This window comes from Amborella trichopoda, chromosome 12 (assembly GCF_054954075.1).
Source record: "Amborella trichopoda isolate Santa Cruz 75 chromosome 12, AtrichopodaSantaCruz75HAP2 v2.0, whole genome shotgun sequence".
Lineage (NCBI taxonomy): Eukaryota > Viridiplantae > Streptophyta > Magnoliopsida > Amborellales > Amborellaceae > Amborella > Amborella trichopoda.
The window spans coordinates 40,324,055-40,347,889 of NC_142347.1; the positions used below are offsets into that span (position 1 = coordinate 40,324,055).

A 23,835-nucleotide genomic window follows, 5' to 3' on the forward strand; every position below is an offset into this window, starting at 1 on the left:
TCATTAGATGACGATTAATTCCCACATGACTACCCAAGTACACATACACTGACCTCTCATACAATGAAGAATTTGGGAGTCTAGCATTTTTTCATGATTGTTGCAGTTTGATGTTGATCTTCTTTGTCATAAGTAGATTCAAGTCAGTCTTTGCAAAATCAACGCGAAGATTAATGTTCAATGTTTAGAACATTGCAAAATCATTTAAACAAGGAAAAAGTTTATTTAACGATGCAACCTTATAATGTAGAACAACCGATGTACCTCAAAAATCTATTAGAAAAGATAGTTTTAATGTTGAAAAACCCTTTGATTGATCATCTGGACATTGAGATGTATGACCATGAAAAATAAAAAGATTTTAAGTCTCAAAAATAGTGCATTCTACAACATATTATTTACACCATCCATTTTCAAGATTTTCATAAGTTCATAGATCTACTTTATTTTAACCATTTTTTAAATTTAAAATTTTATAATGAGATATAAAAATAGATTTTGAAATAATCCTAAGAACATTTTATATTAAAATTATATACCATGATAAAATTTGAAGGTGCACCTTACCTCTATAGTTACGGATGCATCTGCATGCCAATTACGGATGCAAAGACAGATAGCACACGACAACATTGCCCAAAGAAATTGTGTGTGCCTCTTAAAGTACAACTATTCATATGGATCATATGTCAAGATAAATTAGCAATTGTTGACAACTTGAGAAAGATGGGGTTTATTATCACAAATGTATGTATCCTATGTAAAGACAGTGATGAAACTTCACAACATATTTTCTTTTTATGCCCTTTTGTTACATATCTTTGGGATTGGGCTCGACAATGCCTCAATTTGTCATTACTTTTACCCCAAAATGTCATAGCTCTTCTTGACCAATGGATCACACCCGATATTTTAAAGATGGGAACTATTCTTTGGAGATCTATTTGGATTAGTCTTCTTTGAAGTGTGTAGAAGGAAAGAAATGAAAGGGTCTTTGATAGAATGAGTACATATCTATTTACATTAAAATCGAATATTTTGGCAGTTGCAGGTGATTGCTCTTTGCACATAAGGATAGTGGTTTTATTCCTAAGTGTCTTATCATTAGCAATCCCTTGGCAGTAGCGACTATGGATGTTACCTCCAACACTCGTAGTGAGGTTGTTTGGATACCACCAACAATGAATTCCTTCAAACTTAATTTTGTTGGAAGTTCACTTGGCAATCCAAGGCCTGCTGGCTATGGTGGTCTCAACAAAATAACTTGGGTCATATTATATTTTTTTACTCAGGTCCTTGTAGTATTACAACAACAAATAGGGCGGAAGCATAAGGTTTATTAGAAGTTTGAAATTGTTATGCACTTTGGAAGGGGGCAGGATTATCGCAGGAGACTCGACAAATATCATTACCCGGAGTAAGAGAAATGCCCATATTCTATGGAGATTAAGGACTATTTTTCATCAAATTTAGGATATTTTGTCAGCCTCTACAGCAACGGTCCAACATTGTTATAGAGAGGCGAATGAAGATGTTAATGTTCTTGCCAAATGAGGAGTCCATACTCCATCTTTGTTGGTTACTTCATTTCTATAATCTTGTGTCTTTGCTTGGACATCTTGTATTTAACATTTGAATTAATGATAAGTCACACGTTACCGTTCAAAAAAAAAAAAAAGGGGACAATTACAAAAAAAAAAAAACCCAAAATATACTATCTATATGACTTACCCCCATCCATACCTTTTCTCTCACTTTTTTCTCAAAAATATACTTTCCATGCAAATACCCCCCCAAAAAAAAAGTTCATTTTTTTGACAAAAATGCCCTTCCCATAGAAAATGCCCCATTTTTTATTTTACAGAAATGCGCTCTAACAGTCTCAAATGGTGCTCTGACAATACATGCTCTGGAGCCACAGTGCTTCGGAAGTTGCATAGGGCGCTCTAGCACTTAAGACACAAAGCTCTGGCAGTAGCAGAAAGCGCTTCAGCAGTACACGTTCTAGAGACAATGCGCTCCGACAATACACGTTCTCGAGACAATGTGCTCCGGCGGTCTCAAAGGGCGCTCCGGCAGTTACACAAGGTACTCCAGCACTCGAGAGACATCGCTCTGGCACTCGAGACACATGTGCTCCGGCAGTGCATGTTCTGGAGACGACAACGCTTCGGCATTTGTAAAACGTGATCCGGCAGTGCTTGCTCTGGAGACGAGGTGCTCCAGTAGTTGAATAGGGCACTCCGGCAGTACTTGTCCTGGAGTCATAGTGCTCCGACAGTATATGTTCTAGACAGTGCGCTCCAGCAGTTGTATGCTGTGCTTCGACAATGTGCTACTTGGGTCTGATAGTCAGTGCCAATTGATATTTTTTTTGGACAAGAAGGGCATTTTCGTAAAAAAAAGGACTTTTTTGGTTGGTGGGATATTTGCATAGAAAGTATACTTTTGAGAAAAAAGTGAGATAAAAGGTTTGGATGAGGGTAAGTAGCATAGATAGTGTATTTTAGGGGGTTTGTAATTTTTCCAAAAAAAAAAAAAACCTCACATAGTTAGTAATGCACCGATATCATGGTGTGGTAGTGTAGTATGTGAAAATCATCCAGTTTTTTATTTCCATGCCTTTCTTTTATAAAAAAATTTGGATATTCTTATATTTTCCACAATTTTGATCCTCAAAATAAGTACACATTTGATGATCTACGAGGAAATAAAATGAATAATGACAAGCAGACCGAAAACAAAGTTTAAAATAGACAAAATTTTAAGGTTCAAAATTCATTTCGTTTAGATCCATGATCATGATTTTCAAAATTATCAGTATGTGCCAAAATCCATATTTAAGATATATTTCCAAGGACACCGTATTTGAACTAGTGCATCGGCTCACAAGCCAAACACAGTCCCATATTTTCACTGAATTTTGTAAGCAAATTTGGGGGAGTGGACCACATCACTGACGCCATGTCATATTCTGATGCGTCCCACTTTCTCTTGATCAACGTTCATCGGTTGATAACGAGGATAATCATGCTTTTTACAATAGATTTCAATGTTCATCGGTTGATAAAGACGATAATCATACTTTTTACAATAGATTTCAATGGTCCTATCAGTCACCTTGCTATTTTTTTTTTTCTTTTGGATTGTTTAATACGATTTACCATTATTACAAAGTGGTCACTGTCACTCTCAAGCATTAGGTATTAAATTGTATAACTTGGCTTGTACCAAAGAATTCGAGAAATTTTTTTTAAAACATTAAATCTATTTAATGATACACTTACAAGCATTCAATTTAAAAGATTGTGATTTTTTTGTATTAAAAAATAAATGATCTTTTTGTGTACTTTCCCTTTTTTTTTTTTTGTCTTGATTGAATACTATGAGATCATTTACCCTTATTATGGGGATATCAAATTGAATAGCTTGTGGAGTGTCACAAAATTTGAGAATTTTTTTTGAAGTTTAAGTCCAGTTAATGACACTCTCACAACTATCTAATTGAAAATGAAAAGTATAGAATGAAATCATTTACCTTTCATAAAAAGTGGTCACAATTAATCTTGACCATTGGATGTGAAATTGGATGGTTCCATTTGTTCCATCGACCAAACTCAATATTCAAAAAATAAAATTCGAACGTTGTGAGACACCCAAGCTATCAAATTTCACATACGATAGTCATAAGTAATTGTAACCTCCTTGTATCAAATGCAAAGTAAACAATTTCATTGTATATAAATCCCAATTGCAAATATGACCGCAGTAATTGTGATCTTGTTGCACTGAAAGTAAATAATTTTTTAGTTTTTTTTTTAATATTGATGAGGGACTCGATAAGAATGGAGCTCTAGATGTGGCACCGCCTATCCTATTATGTTGTGGTACCGGCCGCGCTGACCATCTCGACCCCAGATGACCCACAAATACCAGAGAGATGCTTGGATGAGAGAGGTAGTATTGGAGGGCCAATGTCAGGGAGTGGGGCCGGTACCCTTTCATAAAGCCGGTGGGTGCATGACACAAAACAACACTGATAAGCCTTGAGTAGTTTGAAGAGAGAGAAAGGGTCAGGGATTAGCTGATCAAGGTTGTCCCATGTTCAGGTCTTTAACCCCTCGAAACAGGTGGGTGCCTTTGTCTCCTTACAAATCATGCCCTTCTCCACTCAATAAATAGAAACACTTCTGTACACGTTACGCGTATAGTGCACTACATGCTTTCCCCAATTACAAACCATATCTGTGTTCAATACACGTTGCGCGTATCGTGCTTCCTCTGTGACCCAATTAATATGCACTGGCCCATTCCCCTGTCGTGGGTTCAGGGCTCACGTCCCTTCTCTCATGTCACATGCCATTTACAACACTAAGACATTTGGCGCCCTACACAGCCTGGACCGCGGCCCATGGCCCACATCCACCCGTCCTTTACTGGGCCCGAGACACGTGGCACGATCTGGGCTCAACATCCCCTACCTAATCTCTTGCTTACCGATGACCCAGTCCTCTCTCTAGCAACTGAATGTAACGGACCATGGGCCCTCCTCTGTTCCTGTCCAACGGGAGAGCGGCTTAAGTGCGTGTATACTGTAGTAAGAAGTCTTGGTTTGGTACATATATATACACGACCAGTGTGTGATACATGGTAACAATTTAGGGCTAGCAACGGCCCCTGCCAGCCCCCGTCCAGGCCCGGTCCGGGCTAGAAAAAAGATAAATAAAACAACGATTGGGCCTAGCCAGCCCTAGCACTGGTCCAGGCCCGTCCCAATCCTCAAGCTATGGTAGCCAAGCCTTGACGTGGCCCTCGGGCCATACTTGGTGACCCAAGCCCAATTCTTTTAGGGCCGGCTACCCAGTTCATTACCACCCCTACCTTCAAATGAATCCTCTTCTCAATAGAAATGAAAAAACTGCTGGATTTATCTCGTAAGAACCATTGTTTTAGGGATCTTGATTGTGCTAGAGAGTTTCAACGATTTTGAATTTCTAGAGAAGACTTAAGGAAAGTTGAAGCTTTGAGATAAGGACGAGGTTTTTATGAGTATATGTCCCCTCCTAAAAAAATTATGTTTTAAAGGGTTTGTATACACCGGCATCATTTACTTTTTATACAAGGTGGTCAAGGTTATTTACAATCATTTGATGTAAAATTTGATAGCTTGGTTTTGTCATAAAATTCGAGTAAATTTCTTTTAAAGTTTGAGTTTAGTCAATGGAATAATTGCAGCCACCTAATTTTACATTCAATCGTCAAGATTAATGTGACCACCTTGGACCTAATTTTTAAGAACATATAATTTCTAACATGAAGAACATAAATATGAAAAAATAAAATTAAAAGTAAATTACAAATATTAATTTTATGAAGAAAAAATTTGGACCATTCATTTGAACTATTTTTAAATGGACCACCCCTTTGCTTTATACTTTGGGAGACACATTTCTACATTTGCGTCCCCCGACCCATGGAAAAAAAGAAGAAGATAAATCTAGTGTTTTATCTCTAATATTGGTCAAATATGTAGGGATACGAAGTTTGGTTGGGAAGATATATTCATTTTGATGGAATTATTTAAGGGAAAGATTTTGAATATAAGATTAGTTTTGGGGATTTACCCTCGAAGTTTTTAGGGGTATTTTGGTTATTTTAATTTATCAAGAATTGTTTTTAATATTTATGCAAGTGTGAGTTTAAGAGAGGAATGGGTTCCCCAAATTTGGTGTCAAAATATTTTTTATAAAAAATTAAAATAAAATAATGTATAGGCATGCCATTATGATTGGGGTCATCTAAACCGTCTATTCAGATTGGATGGTTGGAGCTACAGAGATGAGGAAGTATATAAATGTCTAAGGCTGGGAAATATAGAAAGTTTTTCCTAAAAATCGTTTTAAAATTTTTCGATAAAGTTAAATGAGAAAGTTGTATACGAATGGTTTTCATTTTTCTAAAAATATTTCTTTAATATTTTCTTTAGGTGCACCTTATTGAGATGATGGTACATACCAAATTTCATATTCATATGATTTATAGAAAAAATAAAAATTAAATACTTTAAGATGTTAGATGCAGACAACATAGTCAATGGCTCATTTGTGACATTTTGATAAAAGTAACCTCAGTTGTCCGTTTTTATTTTTATTTTGAATGGTAACCTCAGTTGTCCATTTTAATAGGAGGATGGATACGCAGGGAAGTATATAAGATAAGTTTTCCCATCTATTTATTATATTTTCCCCAAGTTCTTTTGTATCTTCTTCTTGTATTTTTTTATATGAAGTTTAAGTTCTACTGTATACTGTTTTCAAATAAATGTAATTCATTCCTCTTTACTTTCTTTAATTTGGTCAAATAAGATTCAATTGATGTATTTCACTTTCATTTTGCATGATCCATGTTAAATCTCATTTAAGATTGTAGCAATTTCATGACTTCGATGGGTATTTTGAAATTCAATGAAAAGTTGTGAGTAAAACAATAAATTATAGATCTCTTACGTGTATTTTGATAAATTTCCCTTCATTTTAACTGTGTTCAGGAATTTGCCTCACGGTACTTGGGCAAGTGCAAGTATTGTAGAGGAACAAAAGCCCTGAAAAAAATGAGAAGTTGAGTAAAATCAAAAGCAACATTGAAAAGTCCAAATAATTTTTAAAAAAAATATACAAAAAAATGGATCTAAAAATTTTCGATTCATGGATAGGAACATTTAAAAAATTTTAAAAAATAAAAAAATAGAAAAAAATTATGGAAAAAAAAAACTCACCAATCTTTGTCAAAAACATTTGAATCAAATACAAGAAATTTATACAACAAATACATTTTTTTAAAAAAAAATTATATACCCCAAGATGTACATGCAACTCAGCCTCACCGATATGGGGAGACGAGTCTTGTAACACTGTTTTAACCTAGAGATTGTATATTACGTGACTATTTATCATTGTCATAAGGACGTGACAACACCTTACCATTAGATTTCAAATTAAATGACTTGGGGTACGTCTTAGAGTTTAATAAAATTTTTTTAAAACTTCTAATCTAATCAACGACATACTTGTAACCCCCGATTTAAAATCTAACATACAAGAATCATTGTGTCTTCCTTGTACTAAAAATGAAATAAATTTTTTTTATATATTTTTCTTCGAGGCCAATATTTAAAACTAAGCTTTTCATGTATTTCTCAAATTCGTTAGAGTGGATTATCTTTGTTCCAAGCATTGAAGAGGATTTGACATGGAATTTGCGGATTAATAGGGAGAATTGCCGCAAAATGCCGATCGGCCAATTTTTAACTTGGCAAGTAACCACATATTGTCTCCAAAAAAAAGCCTTAACATACGATGGACTATTTACCATTAGAAATGAATTATTTATGTGCAACAACATGGAGCTATTTACCATTGGATTGTTACCGTAGAGGGTGAGGTTTGTATAAGGCACACTCTTTATACTGTAGAAGTAGGTGCACTCCTAAATGTTTTTTGGAGATTAGTTTTCGGGTGGAAATCTTATGATGTGCTTAAAAGTCTAATTTTATCCCTAGTAATGAAATTTAAAATTTTAAAAATCTATAAATCGAGCAGATCTATAGACATTCGAAAATCTTGAAAATAGACAACCCATATAATTTGTTGCAAGATATACTATTTTTAAAACTTATATTTTTTTTTTTTTTTTCAAATGTTTAGCCCTTCGTATAGCCAACCCCAAATAGTTGGGATAAGGCTTTGATGCTGATGACGACCATGATGATCAATATATATTGAGGTCAAGATGATAAATTGTAGGGTCTTCCTACATCAAAATTCTCTGTTCTAGATTATTTTTGAGGTTCACCTTACTTCAATAGGATAAAACTGACACTGTATTTAAACTTTGTACATATTTAAGTAGTAGGAAACTACAATTGATATCCACCATCTGTTATAAAAAACAAACGTTCGATGCATATGTATGAGAGGTGTATCATGCAAGGTACACTAGTGATGCATGCTATAGACATTTGTTTCTTACCATGGATGGTGGAGATCAACCACATAACTGTCAATCGAGAACTAGGTTGTATCTTTTCAAGCAGCGGTGGTACAATTCCTGTGGTGTACAATATGTTTAAACGCCATACACCCCACTGGTGTAGAGTGTGTATGCATACCATAACGAGTGTTAATGGGGTTTGTTTAGATAGAAATGGTACATGGACATGTTGGAGACACCAAAGAGGCCAATTCATTGCCCATATAAATGCAGCATATAAACAGATACCTAGATTACAGTGTCTCACGTTGTACATATGAAACAATTAGTAGTTAGATAGCCCATAACTGGTACGCGTCTTTTAAAGACCAGATTGTGACCAGCCCCCATGGACCACTTGGTTGATCTGAATCGACCTATTGGAGACCTCACAGCTAATAAAATAAGCGCATTGTTGATAAAAAGGTCGTTTATCTTTTGTACAATAAGGTTACAATCACTTTTTATCTCTTAAATTTCAAAATGAGTTTTTCTTAAAGTGTCATTGAATAGAAACAAAGTTTTAAAAAAAATTCTCAAACTTCGTGACTCACCCTAAACTATAATTTGATATCTAATGAATATAAATAGTTGTGACTTCCTAGTATAAAAGACAAATAGTCTCTTTGTAGACAATCCCTAAAATAAAAATGAAATGAAAAAAAATTGCATAAAGTCATCTTCCAAATGTTTTGTTTAGTGATTTAAATTTAGAATTATCTAAAAACATGGTAAAAAGCTTGGATGATGATAATGATCGAGAAACATAGGAAACTTGGAAAATAATGTAAATTTAAGTGGAATTCAGCCTTATGTTGTCTCATGTTCTTTTTTGACAATATTCGAAACTTTTTATTAATCAATCAACATATTACAACAAAATTATAATACTCCATGAGCATCAACAACAGCGATCAATGTTGACTTATGTTCTAACTGAGATATGGTAACTAATGTTCCCATTGAGACGTGGTGACTTATGTGAGAATAGATATGGCGACAAATGGTCATATATAGTGACTAATGGCATGTCTGAGATATGGTGGCTCATATAAAAAGACAACGAGTTATAGTCTAATTGATGGTGTAGCCCTCGACAAAGAGGATTGGAAAAATAACATTTGTATAACCGACCCCAAACAGTTGGTATAATACTTAGATGATTATAATGATGTATTGGGCAATTTCTAATTCATAAGTAAAGAGCTTGGCTTGATTATCAATAATAATAATAATAATTATTATTATTATTATTATTATTATTATTATTATTATTATTATTATTATAATTATTATTATTATAATAACAATAACAATAACAATAACAATATAAAAAAAAGTTTATATAGAGCCAAGGCTCTTAACAATCAAATTGGAGCCAACCTCAAAAATTTCGCTGGAAGAGAATGTTTGAAGCCCAAATATCCTCTCAAATAAAGCATATTGACATCAATAAGCATAGTCACGAGAAAAAATGAATTTCAAGTTTTGGAAATTGTACATCTCGTAACGTATTTTTGGACCGTCAATTGTCAAGATTTTCATAGATATGCTCGATCTACACTATTTTTGAAGATTTAAATTTTATAATTAAAAATAAAAATATATTTTAAGGCCATCACAAAGATTTCTAGTGTTGAAACTATATTTCTCAACATTATTTGAAGGTGGGCTCTACTTTGATTGTTTAGAGCCTAGACTCTATACAAACTGCACCCATAATAATAAGGGTGTGGTTTGTATAGAGCCTAGGCTCTAAGCAATAAGGCACGCCTTCAAATAGTATCAAGAAATGTGGTTTCATACTAGAAATCTTTTTAACAGCTTTAAAACATATTTTTATTTTTAATTATAAAATTTAAAGCTTAAACAATAGTGAAGATTGAGCATATCTATGAAAACTTGAAAATTGACCGTTCAAAAATAAGTTACAAGATGCACTATTTCCAAAACTTGAAATCTATTTTTTTCTCATGTCCATGCATCGTGGATATATGGCATCAAAACAACCTCTTCTAATGAAATTTTTGAGGTGGGCTCTAATTTCATTGTTTAGAACTTTGGCTCAATATAAACTTTTTCCGAATAATAGTAATAATATTAATAATAATAGTAATATTCATAATATTTATAATAATAATGAACTTGGCTACCTCCAATGCAAAATGCGTATTCCATACTCAATTAAGGGATTTTTAAAAGGAAAAAGTTCATATAAAGTTGCAATCTTAAAATGTAGAATTACTTATGCACCTCAAAAATCCATCGGAGGGGCTGCCAAAAAAAAGTATGACTATTAATATAGTAATATAAGGTGCTCATAAACACCATTTTCTAATTCGGATGGCCAGCCATTGATTAGATTCAAAATTTCTCAAATTTTATGACACCCCAAGCCATCCAATTTAACATCTAGAATGCCTTCGGTTTTATAGGTGAGGTTTGTATAAGTACCAACCTTTTATATTATTGAAGTAAAGTGTATATCAGTACTATGCCAAAAATGCAGTTTTAGTGCTATAAAGGCTTATGATGATATGTAAATCTATTGTTACCCCAATTATGAAATTTAAAGTTTCAAAAATAGTTAGGAATCGAGCACATCAATAAACACTTGAAAAATATTGAAAATAGATGGTCAAAATTGTGTTAGAAGACAAACTATTTTTAAAACTAAAAATCCCTTTTTTTTTCTTTTTTTTTAAGATGTCTATGAATATGGAGGACGAGATTAAGGAGTTGAGGGTTTTCCAGCATATAAATAACCTTCTCTAGTGAGTTTTTAGGTGCACCTAACTTATACAGTATAAGGTTGCACCTTACATGAACCTTTTCCAATATATATAATCCCGCTTTTGAATGACTCTAGTCGTGGGTTGCAGTGAGGCGTCGGCACGAGGTAGAAACGGCAAATTTGTTATTTTTCAACTAAATAGGGGCAAACATGAAAACCAAAGGAGTGTGGGATCATTATGTTTCTTCCTCTCTTCCCAACATCACAATCGATGCCACCACCACCCGCCACGTGACGCGACTGGGATCGCTCTCAGCCGTACGATCCCATCGTACCGCATGAGAGGGGACGGCTCGTCCCCGCTGTCTCGCACGTGCTGAAGATCCGGTCTATCCTCCTCGCACACGCGAATGCCACGTAGCGCCCTCGCCTTCCCTTCAACGGTCAATGGCCCCCTAAATAATTTGAATTTGAGGAGGAGAGGGGTTTCCTCACGAGAAGGGCAGAGAGAAAGGGTACAATTCCTAAACTGTCCCTTCGATCCTAATGGGCCTGGGCCCCACTCCTGTACCATCTGTCGGGCGCTTACCTGGACGCAACAAATCGGGAAGATAAAAAGGAAACGTACGAAACTACCCCCCTTTCTGTGAAATGCCATCAATATCCCGACAGTATCTTATTAACCTTTTCGTTCAAGAAAAGCAGGGCTAAGCACAGGGATAATCAAGGATTACAGGGGAAAATTTAGTCATAACCTCGCAAATACTGGCAGTAAACGACAAGGGTAACAAGGGAATGGCATTAAATCATTATGTTCGGGCAGGAACCGTAATTAGACACGGTGTTACGTCGCTTTCAAGGGGCTGTTCCGGTAAATTCGTGAACGCAATCGAGAAACAATTTCCCGTTTAATAATAATGTTTCTGTGAGGCGGCCGACTCATATGTACATATACGGCCTCCCACCAAAATTATTTTAAAATGATTTGTTTTTTTTTTTTGGGATAGATTCATCGTACAGGCCGGTCATAAATATGAAAAGAAAATAATTTTTTTAATATTTTTATGCGCTGTCCATATCTAATTTATAGACAATAACCTTTCTAGATAACGTCCATCTTTTGGATGAATGTTCTTAAGTCAGCGGGCTCTTGTGCCCCGGACTCACAAAACAATCTTCCTTAAAATATCAGAAAAAAACAATAAAAAAATAATAATAAGAATGAAGGGGACAGAATATATTTTTATTCAATAAAAAATTTGGAGTAAAAATGGAAAATATTTGTTCGTGGGAAAGAGAAACGCTTATGAGTTGCTTTCCATGCAGAGTGCAGAGGGAAGGAGGGGGTCCAGTGGAATAATTGAGATATAATTACAGTGGATGGGTGGGCTCTTAACAACAACCCATCATCGCCCTTTTTATATTGTTTTGGTTTTTTTCTTTTGGAGTTTTCTGAACTTTTTTATTTGACATACGAATTTTTCATTTATTTCACTCACAGATTTGTGTTTCCTTATACAAACCTCATCCTTTTCTCACGAGTTGGCATGTTCAGAGTGGCTCCTTTAGCCCCTGCCCTGTGCCATGCCAGCCAAGGTTTTGATAGAGATTTGCATCACCATGAATCTTTCTTACAATCACAACAGCGATTTCCATCACTAAAGCGGCTCGCGAATGCACCTACTCGGCCCGGCCCTAAAAGGCCCCGCCTGGGCCACATAAACTGTGTAACTCAAGGCGGGGCTAAGCCCTAAACCCAGCATATGCTTGCTTCGGCTTAATCCCGCCCGCTCTTTTTTTTCTTCTTTCATTTCTATTTCATTTGTTTTTGGCCCACCCTATACTGAATAAGGCCTATCATGACCATAATTAGGAAGTCGGAGAATAATAATATATCGGCAAATCAAAACATTGTTGATGAATCAATTTTATTTTAAAAAGTCAAAGGCAAAAATTGGGTTAAACCTACATATCGTTAAAAAATAAATTAAGGTATAGAATCATGAATATTTGGGATTTTTTCAAAAAATAAAAAGTTAAAAAGTCGGTTACAAATAGACCATTTATCTTTTGTATATAGATGTCACAATCATTCTTGTCCATTAAACTTCAAAATGGGTGGTTGTAAGAGTGTCATTAAATAAACATAAAATTCTAAAGAAAAATTTCAAACTATGTGACCCACCCCGACTCATCCAATTTATGTAATGAGTGAGAAAGATTGTAACCTCCATGTACCAAATAGAAATGGTCTACCAAATCATCCAATTTATCTAATGAGTGAGAAAGATTGTGACCTTTATGTACCAAAGAGAAACGGTACAGTCCAATATGAAATTATGATTTGTAGTGGGATTGTATACAAGGAAACCATTTACCTTTAGTATAGAGAGGTTATGATTACTTACCATCACCCGATGTAAAATCTAATCACTTGGGTTTGTTATAAAGTTCGAGAAAATTTCTTCTGAATTTTGATCCTGGTCAATGAAACAAATGCCGCCATTAATTGTGACTACATTGTACCAAAGGTAAATAGTCTCATTATATACTTTCTCTTATTGCATATACATTATGTATATAGCCAATGAAAATTAATTTTATGTCCTTACCAAGTGTCATTAGAGTATACTTAACAAATTTTTGTCTAAACTTAGTTGTCACAAAAAAATATATATTATAGATTTATTGAGAATATAAAATGAAAAAAAAAAAAACAAACTAAGCAGAAGAACTACATTAAAAAAAAAAACAAGGACCGTAGACGAAGGTATATGATTATTTTTAAAAAACAAAGTAAAAAAGACTTAGTATAAAATCTCAGTTAACTAAAACAAAAATAAATACCTAAATATATAAAATAGTGGTTCATCCAAAATGCAATGTCGTATACACTAGAAAAATAAAAATATAAATTTATCAAACATCTCTATGCATAAAGAAAACAACAAAATACTCAAGTAAAATTAAATCTCACACAAAATTCCTAGCGAACGAAATATTTAGTATCATTGAATCTCTCTTGCTCTTTATGAGAACACTTTGGGTTTAAAGAAAATAAATTTTTTTTATTAAGTTGCTCTTCTTCTAACTCTACCTACTATTTAGAGGGAAAAAGTTTATATAAGTGCAAAGCTCTAAACAATTAAATTAGGGAACACCACAAAATTTTCACTAGGAGAGACTGTTTTGATGCCCTAATATCTTCAAATTGATCATCTCGACCTCAAGATGTATGGAGATGAAATAAATAGATTTCAAATTTTGGAAATTGTACATCTTGTAATACATTTTTGGACTGTCAACTTTTTTAAAAGCTTTAAATTTTATAATTTGAGATGAAAGCATATTTTAACGCTATCACAAAGATTTTTAGTGTTGAAACCACATTTCTTAATACTATTTGAAAGTGGCTTTACTTTGATTGTTTATAGCCTCATCTTTATACAAACCACACCCTAAAATGAAATAACTGAATGCGGTTTCTAGGAGGTTGCAACCTTAAACAATCCAATTAATGTGCACCTTAAAATTTTATCATAATATGTAATTTTGTTGTAAAAAATTCCTAGTATTATCTTAAAATCTATTTTCATACCTAGTTAGAAAATTTTAAATTTCAAAAATAGTTAAAATTAAGTAGATCTATAAATATATAAAAATCTTGAAAATAGACGGTCTAGATAATGTGTTGCAAGATGCACTATTTTCGGGACAAAACCGTTTTTTTTAAAAAAAATTCATATATCTCAATGTCAAGATGATCGATTAGAGTGTTTTTTCAACATTAAAACAACATTTTCGATAAATTTTTGAGATAAATTTGTGATTTGACACTTTAAAGTTGCAACTTTGTATAAACTTTTTCTATACTAAATTGAAGAACAACATTAAAAAATAAGACCCAAATATGTAAAAGAGGGGTCCATCCAAGATGCAATATACTACATACAATAAAATAAAATAAAATAAATAAATAAAAAAGTTAATCAAACTTCGCTGTACATAAAAAAAGCAACAAAAGCAGAATCAAAAATTTCTTCCTGACTAGTATCAATGAATCTCTCTTGCTCTTTGTTTTGATATCTTATTATTTTGATAACTATAATGCTTGCATCTTTTCGAATATTTTCTTATAAGAACTTATTGGTGAAATCTTTGATGAAATTTTTACACTAAATTACGATTCTTCATTTACTTCGATTGTTAAAATGATTATTTTTAAACCAAAATTCAATAATATCAACTTACTAAAGAAAGGAAGTCATAGAGCACAAGTTTTACTGAAAAGCTTTTTCTAAAAAAATAAACACAGATTTATATCGATCTCATTGAAAAAAGCAATTTGTTTTTTGAAGATCTTTTGAAAAACCCAAAAGATCTGAACAGATTTTGAAAAATCACTTCATCTTTTTTTTTTTTTGTCAAAATCGTGTTTTATTGAGACATTACTATGATTAGTACAGTGAGGGCCACCGCAGGCACCATTAAGTATGATCGACGAATACAACGGTCATTCCAAAGGACACGCAGGTCATTGTCAGGGAAGTTGGGGTGATATCCAATCAAACCATCTGACCTTTTTGTTCTCTTCTTCATAGTTTTCTCCTCGCACGACCCGTGAAAGAGTTGAAATCACTTCAATTTTTAGAGATTTTTTTTTTTGACGAGTTTTAGAGAGAGAATTGAGAGACTGCAAACAAGAGAGAGAAAGGACCTTTATTCTTCTTTTTACTGACTGTTTTCTCTTGCCTTTCTTCATTATTATTTATTACAGTTCACAAATAAATGATCACTTAAATATTTATATAATGAACCACCATTTTACATAGTACATCAAAGAAGCCTGTAAATATAGGCCCAAAGTCAAGCACATGGCTTCTCTCTCATTTAATTCCAATAACATAGGCACAGAGCGAAGAACAAGAATTGAAAAAACCCAAGAAAAAGGAGATAAATAGATAAATTTCTTGACTTTTCATTTAACTTAGGAAACCTCGGCTCTTTAACTTAACTTCCGTATAAATAAACTTGACTAAGATTCCAAAAAAATTTGCAGAAAACCACCATGAATCGTTCGCTTTTTATCTTCAAAATCTGGGGTTCCTTTTTTTACATTACTCAACTGTTACTAATATTGGTATCTATGGCTCCTTCTGTACAATGATCTCCCAGTCTTGGACGCTTCAATGGTGGGCCTGCGATTTCAACAAGAGACTTCTGACTGTCACAGCTTCCACAAGCTGCAATGTCGAGAACTCCATTCGGGCTTTGAGGAATTCTTGCCTCTTCTGGATCTCTAAATTTTAAGCTTTTGACCATGGAGGCCCTGTTAAGGACGTGGACCAGGAGCTCTGGCATTAAATTGTAACAACTCCAGATCTCATTCTGCATTTTCATGGCAATAGAACCCAGTAAAAAACTGAGAACAAATTACTTTTTCATGGGTAGAGATAAAGGGAAAGCGAAGTGGGTTTTTCATGAGAAAGGATAATTTTTCAAGAGAAAGAGGAAAAACAAAAAAAAAGAGGATTCTTGTGGGGAAGAAATAATCTTCATATAAAGAGGAAATAAAGAAATAATCTTTCAATAAAGAGAAAAGAAAAAACAAATGAAGTGGGTTTTGCGGGTGTTTTTGCGACAAAAAATCTTCTTTCAATTGATCGAAAAGAGTAACAAAGAAGCGAGTTTTGTGAGCTTTCTGGTGAGAAAGCTTTCATGTTGTTGAATATTTGAGAGAAATAAATAAATTGAGTTGTGTGGCTGTTAATTTAATTTATTCTTCTTGAATTAGGAGATTACTTGGCTCACGCCATTGCCGAAAAGAGAAGGCAATGCATCAATTTTCGGCGAGAAATCCAAGCTTCCTTCCGCTGCGCAAAGGACCGATGCTGCTGCTATTGAAGAAGGTCGAAAACCCAAGAAATCAATCACTGCAAATTATTCAATAGCAAACCACAAATATCAAAATATGAAACAGAGAAATTAAGATTAATCACTGATCAATAACAAGATAATGGAGTAAATTTACTACCAGTAACAAAATGTTGGTAAATTTAAGGGTTTTTTTTTGTCTTTTACCTCGATTTGTGCTGAGAATTATCTCGGTGACTTGCTGGAAAACGCCATTAAAAAGGATCGGTTCAAGCTTTGAGGTCAAATCAAGCTTGCCCAAAAAGTAGTGGACAAAGGAGAGTGGACTGACTGATACCATCCTCCATTTGAGGATCGCCATTACCAAAAGCTCCATTCTTCTCACTGTTTTGGCGTCAAAAATGAACTTGGGTTCACAGACCTGCAAATCCAGAACAGAGGGAACACTTGTTTCCTCCATTTTCGCGGCCAAGGAGATGCAAGCCACTGATAAAAGCTGAAAAGGCCAGCCATTCCCATGCTACGAACCAACAAAACAACAAAAAACCCATGTCATAATTCCGACCAAAACCACGGGAAAAGCCGCCGGGATACCAGAAACTTACCCGAATTTGGTGTGCCGATAAAAACCGGTCGAAATAGCTCACCGATAGGCAAGCAGTTGAAGGTCCAAACCGGTAATAAGTATGGACCTTGAGGATCCAATTAATGGCGACATGGCGAGAAGAGGCGTCCAGAGTTCGGTCTCTGAACCTTTCAAGATAACCAGATTGAGGCAAATAAAGGGTTTCTCTATCAATGAGCAAAGCTACAAAGTCGGCCTCTGGTTCATCCGGAAAACCGACCTGTAAAAATGAGTTTTCAGGCAAAGTTGCCGGAATCGGAGAGCTCCACGCGTCGTCGCTTGTGTCCCAGTCCATGGCGTCTTCGCCACAAAGGAAGCTCTCTAGGCTTTCTCCTGAGGCCGCCATTTTTACGGGTTTCCGATTGTCTGATTAAACATCCGATGGGTATCATTCGACGTGAAAAATCTCTGCAACTTTTTTCGGTTTTTGTTTTAGTTTTTGTTACGAAATATTAATGTGCATTGGAGAAAAGGAATGAGAAAAAATAATATTGGAACCAGATGAGTCTCCTGCTGTGTAGTGTTTCACAGTTAGAGAGAGAAAGAGAGAAAAGCACCACCTTTAGACTTTATAGAGCGAGAAAAGTAATCTTAGAGAGAGAGAGAGAGAGAGAGTCAGAAAAGTGTGCCCTTTTGCGCAAGGCTCCCCCCTCCCCTCCTGCCCCAGCGAATGAGCCGACTCTACATTTCCCGGCTTTTATTTATATTGGCGCCCTTTTTTTTTTTTTTACTCTGTGTGAAGTTTGTATAGAGCCCAGGCTCTAAACAATCAAAGAAAACCACGCCTTCAAATAGTGTAGAGAAATGAAGTTTCAATACTGGAAATTTTTGTGATCGACTTAAATTGTGTTTTCATCTTTAATTATAAATTTTAAAGCTTAAAAAATAGTGTATACTGAGTATATCTATAACAGCTAAAAAATCTTGAAAATTGATGGTCCAAAATGCATTTATAATATACATTATTTCCAAAACTTAATATCCATTATTTTCTCATGTCGATACATCTTAATCTCGAGATGATCATTTGGGCATCAAAACAACCTTTTCTAGGGAATTTTGAACGTTGGTTCTAATTTGATTGTTTAGAGCCTCGGCTCTATCTAAACTTTCTCCATTTACTATAGGCTTATCTGGAAATGTACTAAATTTTTATCAAATGACCAATGTAACGTCTTATCCAATATACTTTTATCATGTATTATGCCGAAGCCTTTCGCCCTCATACTTCTTGAAATTGCACTCAGGCCCAATGTCCTAAAATGGATTGTCAATCACTGATTGCTGATCCAGAATGCAATTATCCGGGTAAAAAGTACTAATTTTTTTAATAATAATAAATTAAAAAGTTCGATTTGGCCGATTCATCATGTCATTAACATAAATAATTTGATTCCCACCATGTTAGGTCGATTCCTAGTTATTGTAAAAGAACGGTCTCCCTACCTAATGTTAAAGACACGAAAGATATAAGAAAAATATATATTTATTGATTATTATTAATATGGATATATAATACAACCAGATGTAACTTGCACAATAAGATAAATTACAGTCAGTAATTTTTTATATATGATATATATAAAAAAAAATCAAAATCTATAACTGTCTCTACACTTTTTCTCAAACTGAGGTTGGTTGGACAACATCAGTTCGTCAATAAGATAATCATAACGAGCATGAGTCATTATCTTGATAAAAATATATGCAAGTTGTTGATATGAGGTAATATGTGGGACTGTAACTTCTCCGGCCATAATTTTTTTATGAATGAAATGACAATCAACTTCTATATGCTTTGTGCGATCATAGAACACTGGATTTGAGGCAAATCCGCATGGACTCGTAAACTGGAGATAATAGTTAGAGGAGAATAATAAGCCATTATGACATGTACCCCGTAAATAACAAATGATACGATGGACTGTCGAGAGATGGATACAACGAGGATCTGCAACAATTGGTAGACGACCTCTATTGCATGAGATATATTCTGACTAGTCATAATGAGATAAAGTAGACTTGCCAACCAGTTATCTATAAATAGTGGGATCTGGAAGTTTGTTTTCATCATCATTTCTATATTTTATTGTTAGTGTGGGAAATTGCTTTTAGAGCCATCATAAAGATTTTTGCTCCGGAAAGTGCATTTTGGATGAGCATTTGAGGGTGAGGCTTTCTTTTGCTTTCATAAACCCTAGGCCTTATAAAAACCTCATCCCTCCAATATTCCGATCTTTTAACTATTCATAAGAAACGGGTTGTGCATTGAGATGGGCCGTTTGGTCTTTTAAATTTATTGTGTTATTTATTCCCTTTTCTCTCTGTACTTGTGCTTGGCTAAATTTAAAAGAGGAAATAAAAATAGAAAACCGCTAAATTAGAGCTGATTCTTAGGGGAGCTTACTTAAAACTAGCACACACGTGCCGGTAAGTAGGGCCCTAAAATCTGTATTCCTCCAAGTGCAGCTAAAATATTAGGGACCCTCTTGCTCGTGTGCACTTTAATTAATGAGCTATTACTTGTCAACAAAAGATTCACTTTATTAATTGGAGAATAAAAAAATTGCTTAACTTATTAGTTCATGCAAAACTTTTCATCGTTGAGTATTTGAAGTTGGTCTACTAGATTTATTATTTGGTGATTATTACTTCATTAGTGCAAGTAATATGTTATTCTCCCACATGTTGTATTCTTTTTTTTTCACGATTTTTTAAATTAAAAAGCATTCTTAAAAAAGATAAGTTAGAAATTCACACTGAAGCCATGTGATGATGAATTTGTAAGTTCTTAAAAGTTTATTGAAAATTTTAGAGTTTAATTTTTTTGTGCTTTATTTTTATCTGTATTTATTTGGGCGGAATAGTTTAAAATCTCTTCGTTAAGCTCAAAAGATTGTGTGCTCATGAGGGAGCATATTGTGCATTTACTACCTCCAATAAGACCAGTGTATTTGAACCTGGATAAGTGGGGCTGATCGTTCATCCACAAATCCATGTCAGTCATCGGAAATCTTGGATCGAGTCCGAATTATTAATTTAAAATAATTTAATAAAGTCAAATTAAAAATAAGAGTTTATGGAATGGAGATCTAAGGGAACCTACGAAAAACATTCGACAAGCTTAAAAAAGGAAAAAAGAATGCATAATAAGAACGATTGTAGGGAGTAACCATTGAGTTTCAGAACACCGAGTGAAACCTTGACCCTAAATTTAGATGTCACTTCACAAAATTACTTATCAACCTAATAAAAAAGAAAAACAGCCCAACCTACTTTGTGCACCTAAATTATTTATCTATTTATTTTGATGATCAAGTTAATGTTTAAAAAATAAAATATTTAGTAGATTATAATCATCTGGTGATTATAAAGTGAATCCCAAAATTCTAAATCCAAAGAACACTCCTTCATAAAGCTTTGGTCTGACCGACCAAGTGTACAGTGTACACCCACAAGAGTACCCGTATCAGGTTTCCATAATATCATTAGTCAAATGAAAGTGACATAGATTTGTCTTCTATTATTACAGGGTGTTGGAAAGTAGCTGACGTAGTATAAAGTATCGCTCTTACTTATAGCGTCAATAGTACCCAATTCGGATTAATAACTTGCGTGTTAAATCAATATTAGCTGGAAAATGTATCAATATAAGCTGGAAAATCTCTCTCTTGAGAGCACGTTTGTTAAAGAGGAAATCTTTTATCCGGATATAGATTTTTTTTATGCAATGTGACCCATTTACTTTTGATACAAGGTGGTCACAATTACTTACAACCATTTGATGTGAAATTTGATAGTTTGGATGTGTCACAAAGTACGAAAAAATTACTTTTGAAGTATGAACTTGGTAATGAAATAATTGTAGTCACCAAATTTCACATCTAATAATCAAGATTAATGTGACGACCTTGTACCAAAAATAAATAGTCTCATCTTATATTATTGTACAAAAAGTGGCAATGTTGCATGGTAGGAAGCCGGTTTCCCATCTCTTAAAAATCCCTTGAGAGTGCTCTCTTGGTAGAGATTCACTATTAGGAAGATGAACATATTACAGTATACAAATAATATCCAGGCTCCTTATCTACAACATAGCATTATGGCAGGTTCATTGTTTACAAACTTGGCCGAGTCCCATTGGACTCGGCCATTGCCTAACCGAGTACTGGGGTACAACTTGTATTGACTAAAAAATTCATAAATATATATATATATATATATATATTTATTTATTTATTGATGCTTTTAATAAGGGTGCAGTTTGTATAGAGTCGAGGCTCTAAACAATCAAAGTAGAGCTCACCTTCAAATAGTATCGAGAAATGTGGTTTCAATATTGAAAATTTTTGTCATAGTTTTAAAATAGATTTCATCTCTAATTAGAAAATTTAAAGCTTAAAAAATAGTGTAGATCAAGCATATCTATGAAAACTTGAAAATTGTCGATCCAAAAATGCATTACAAGATGCACTATTTCCAATGCTTGAAATCTATTTTTTTTATATCCATGCATCTTGATATTGCGATGATCAATTTGAGGATATATAGGTATCAAAACAACCACTTCTAACTAAATTTTTGAGGTGGGCTCTAATTTAATGTTTAGAGCTTAGGCTCTATATAAACTTTTTCCTTTTAATAATAACTTGTGAGGTTTTTTTTGGTCACATGCCCTATTTTTTTAATTTTCTTTTTTTTTTGGATTTTTCTATATATCTCAAAATATAAATCAAAATTTTCTAGATGAGTGCTTTATACACTTTTTCAAATTATTTTAACCTTTTTATGTTGTTTTATGGTGTGATTTGTTTTTATTATTTTTATTTTAAGTTCATATTTTTAACTTTTTAAGGGCGAATCCGCTGAGTAACTCAACTCAAGCCAAGGCCTTAGCCAAACATTGGTGTACTCTCTCTCTCTCTCTCTCTTGTTTTCATAGGGTTAACGCACCGCCTTGCATTATCAAATTTACCTTAATGGTCAACCCATGTGTAAGACAAAGCCATTACTCCCCTTCTCTAAACACTAATACAAAGAATAGTCTCTTGTTTTCATGTGACCTATGTTATCGTAACACATTTGGTAAACCCTTCCACTTTCTTTAACCCGTGACACATTCTCCCTCTTTTCATGCAAATCTTTTAAAAAGTGAGAAGAATAATTTTTTCTATCACCTTCAAAAGCTGGTGCCCTAAATTCCCCTCGTCTTTTCTTTCTAAACCCGTAGAATTTTAGAAGTTTCTTTCTTTATTGCTCTTATACTTGGATTTGTCTTTGGTGTAATGCTAATGGCGTGCCAAATGGTCCCCTTTTAAGGGTCTCGAAGAATGTGTTAAGAGCCTTTCTCTCGCCATAACGGGAATCCGTCAAAGATTAACAAATAATTAATTTAAGAATTAGGATTAGTTGAACGTGAAATAAATACACTTTTGAAACTCCCCAAAAAGGGGTGTCCTTTGGCTTTCCCTTTGTCCAATTTGTAACGATTCCAAGGTCCCCCTTGACTTTCTTGGCACGTGAGTGCTCCAACAGCTAGCTCTACTTTGGGGAGATTAAACAAGGATTAAAGGATCTAATCCTTGTTTAAAGCTCCCACGTGAAATGGCCACAATATCTACTAATATATAGCAAACCATGATGCTCTACACACCATTGGTTGAGACTTGAAAGGATTTCGTGCATGTATACTTCACTTATAACTAGAGAGTAGTAGTGGCAATGGGCCGGGTGGCCTGTCCGGTCTTAAAAAAACTTGGATGGAAATAGGTCCTGTGGCCTGGCCCGGCCTTAAGAAACTAGCGCTCGCTTGGGCTAGAGCAAGAGAGGCTTGGCCCAATCCTTATTTCTTTAACATTTTTGTTTTGTTTTTCCTTCAATTTTATCGGCCCGGTCTAATGAAATTAAGGCCATACTTGGGCGGCCCCTCAGGCAACAGGGCCTAGGAGGGCCTGTTGCCAGCAGTACTAGAGGGAGAGAGGTATTTTTCATTGCTACATTGATGTCCTGACATCCATGCGGCGACCGCATAGACCACTTGGACAGGTCGCCATAAACCTAGGGAAATACTAGAAACTTTTTTGTTTTCGACTGCAATGGAGGGATAGGGATGGGCTAGGACTAGGGCGGGCCTGGCCATAGCCCGAGGCCCAGCCCATTGCCAGCCCTACTAGAGAGAGAGGTGTTGCCTTGATGTTCTGGCATCCACGTAGTGAGCACATAGGCCACTTGGACCTGACAACATGAGACGTTTTTTCGTTTTCAACTGCAATGGACGGGTATTGGGGATGAACTTAGACTTTCACGAAAGTTTCCTCGTCTTTGATGGAATTATGGCTATTCTATAAAACAGATAAAGCAACTCAAATCTTAAAAATACTCTTTATACATTCAAATTGCACGGATTTTCCATTGATTTTCTCTCCATTATGAGTTATTGGAGATGTACTATTCTCAACAAGGAATTTGGTTGGATGATGAGTGAACCAGCCGTCCACGTCCACGAGCATGCCACCTCCGAAGTGAATATTGTTGACTAAGCCCATAAAAAAAACGGGAAGTTGCCGGAACCTAG

The 23,835-nt window shown here is 34.6% G+C and overlaps 1 protein-coding gene across 1 annotated transcript; it reads right to left on the minus strand.

The window, feature by feature from the left end:
- Window positions 1-15,539: 15,539 nt before the first annotated feature.
- On the minus strand, window positions 15,540-18,076 carry LOC18446969 (cyclin-D4-1). Its single transcript, XM_006857072.4, has 4 exons — window positions 17,242-18,076; window positions 16,844-17,156; window positions 16,565-16,695; window positions 15,540-16,150 (listed from the first exon to the last, which is right to left on the minus strand). Exons 1-4 carry the CDS (start codon window positions 17,605-17,607, stop codon window positions 15,884-15,886), a joined length of 1,077 nt encoding a protein of 358 aa, XP_006857134.1. The 5' UTR covers window positions 17,608-18,076; the 3' UTR covers window positions 15,540-15,883.
- Between the last annotated feature and the right edge of the window lie 5,759 nt (window positions 18,077-23,835).

Excerpts from the sequence above, each read along its gene's own strand:
- LOC18446969 (XM_006857072.4), bottom strand. The coding sequence starts at position 17,607 with ATGGCGGCCTCAGGAGAAAGCCTAGAGAGCTTCCTTTGTGGCGAAGAC. Across the intron at positions 17,157-17,241 it reads TATCGGCACACCAAATTCGG|CATGGGAATGGCTGGCCTTT; the intron begins GTAAGTTTCTGG and ends GTTGGTTCGTAG. Across the intron at positions 16,696-16,843 it reads AATTCTCAGCACAAATCGAG|TGATTGATTTCTTGGGTTTT; the intron begins GTAAAAGACAAA and ends AATAATTTGCAG.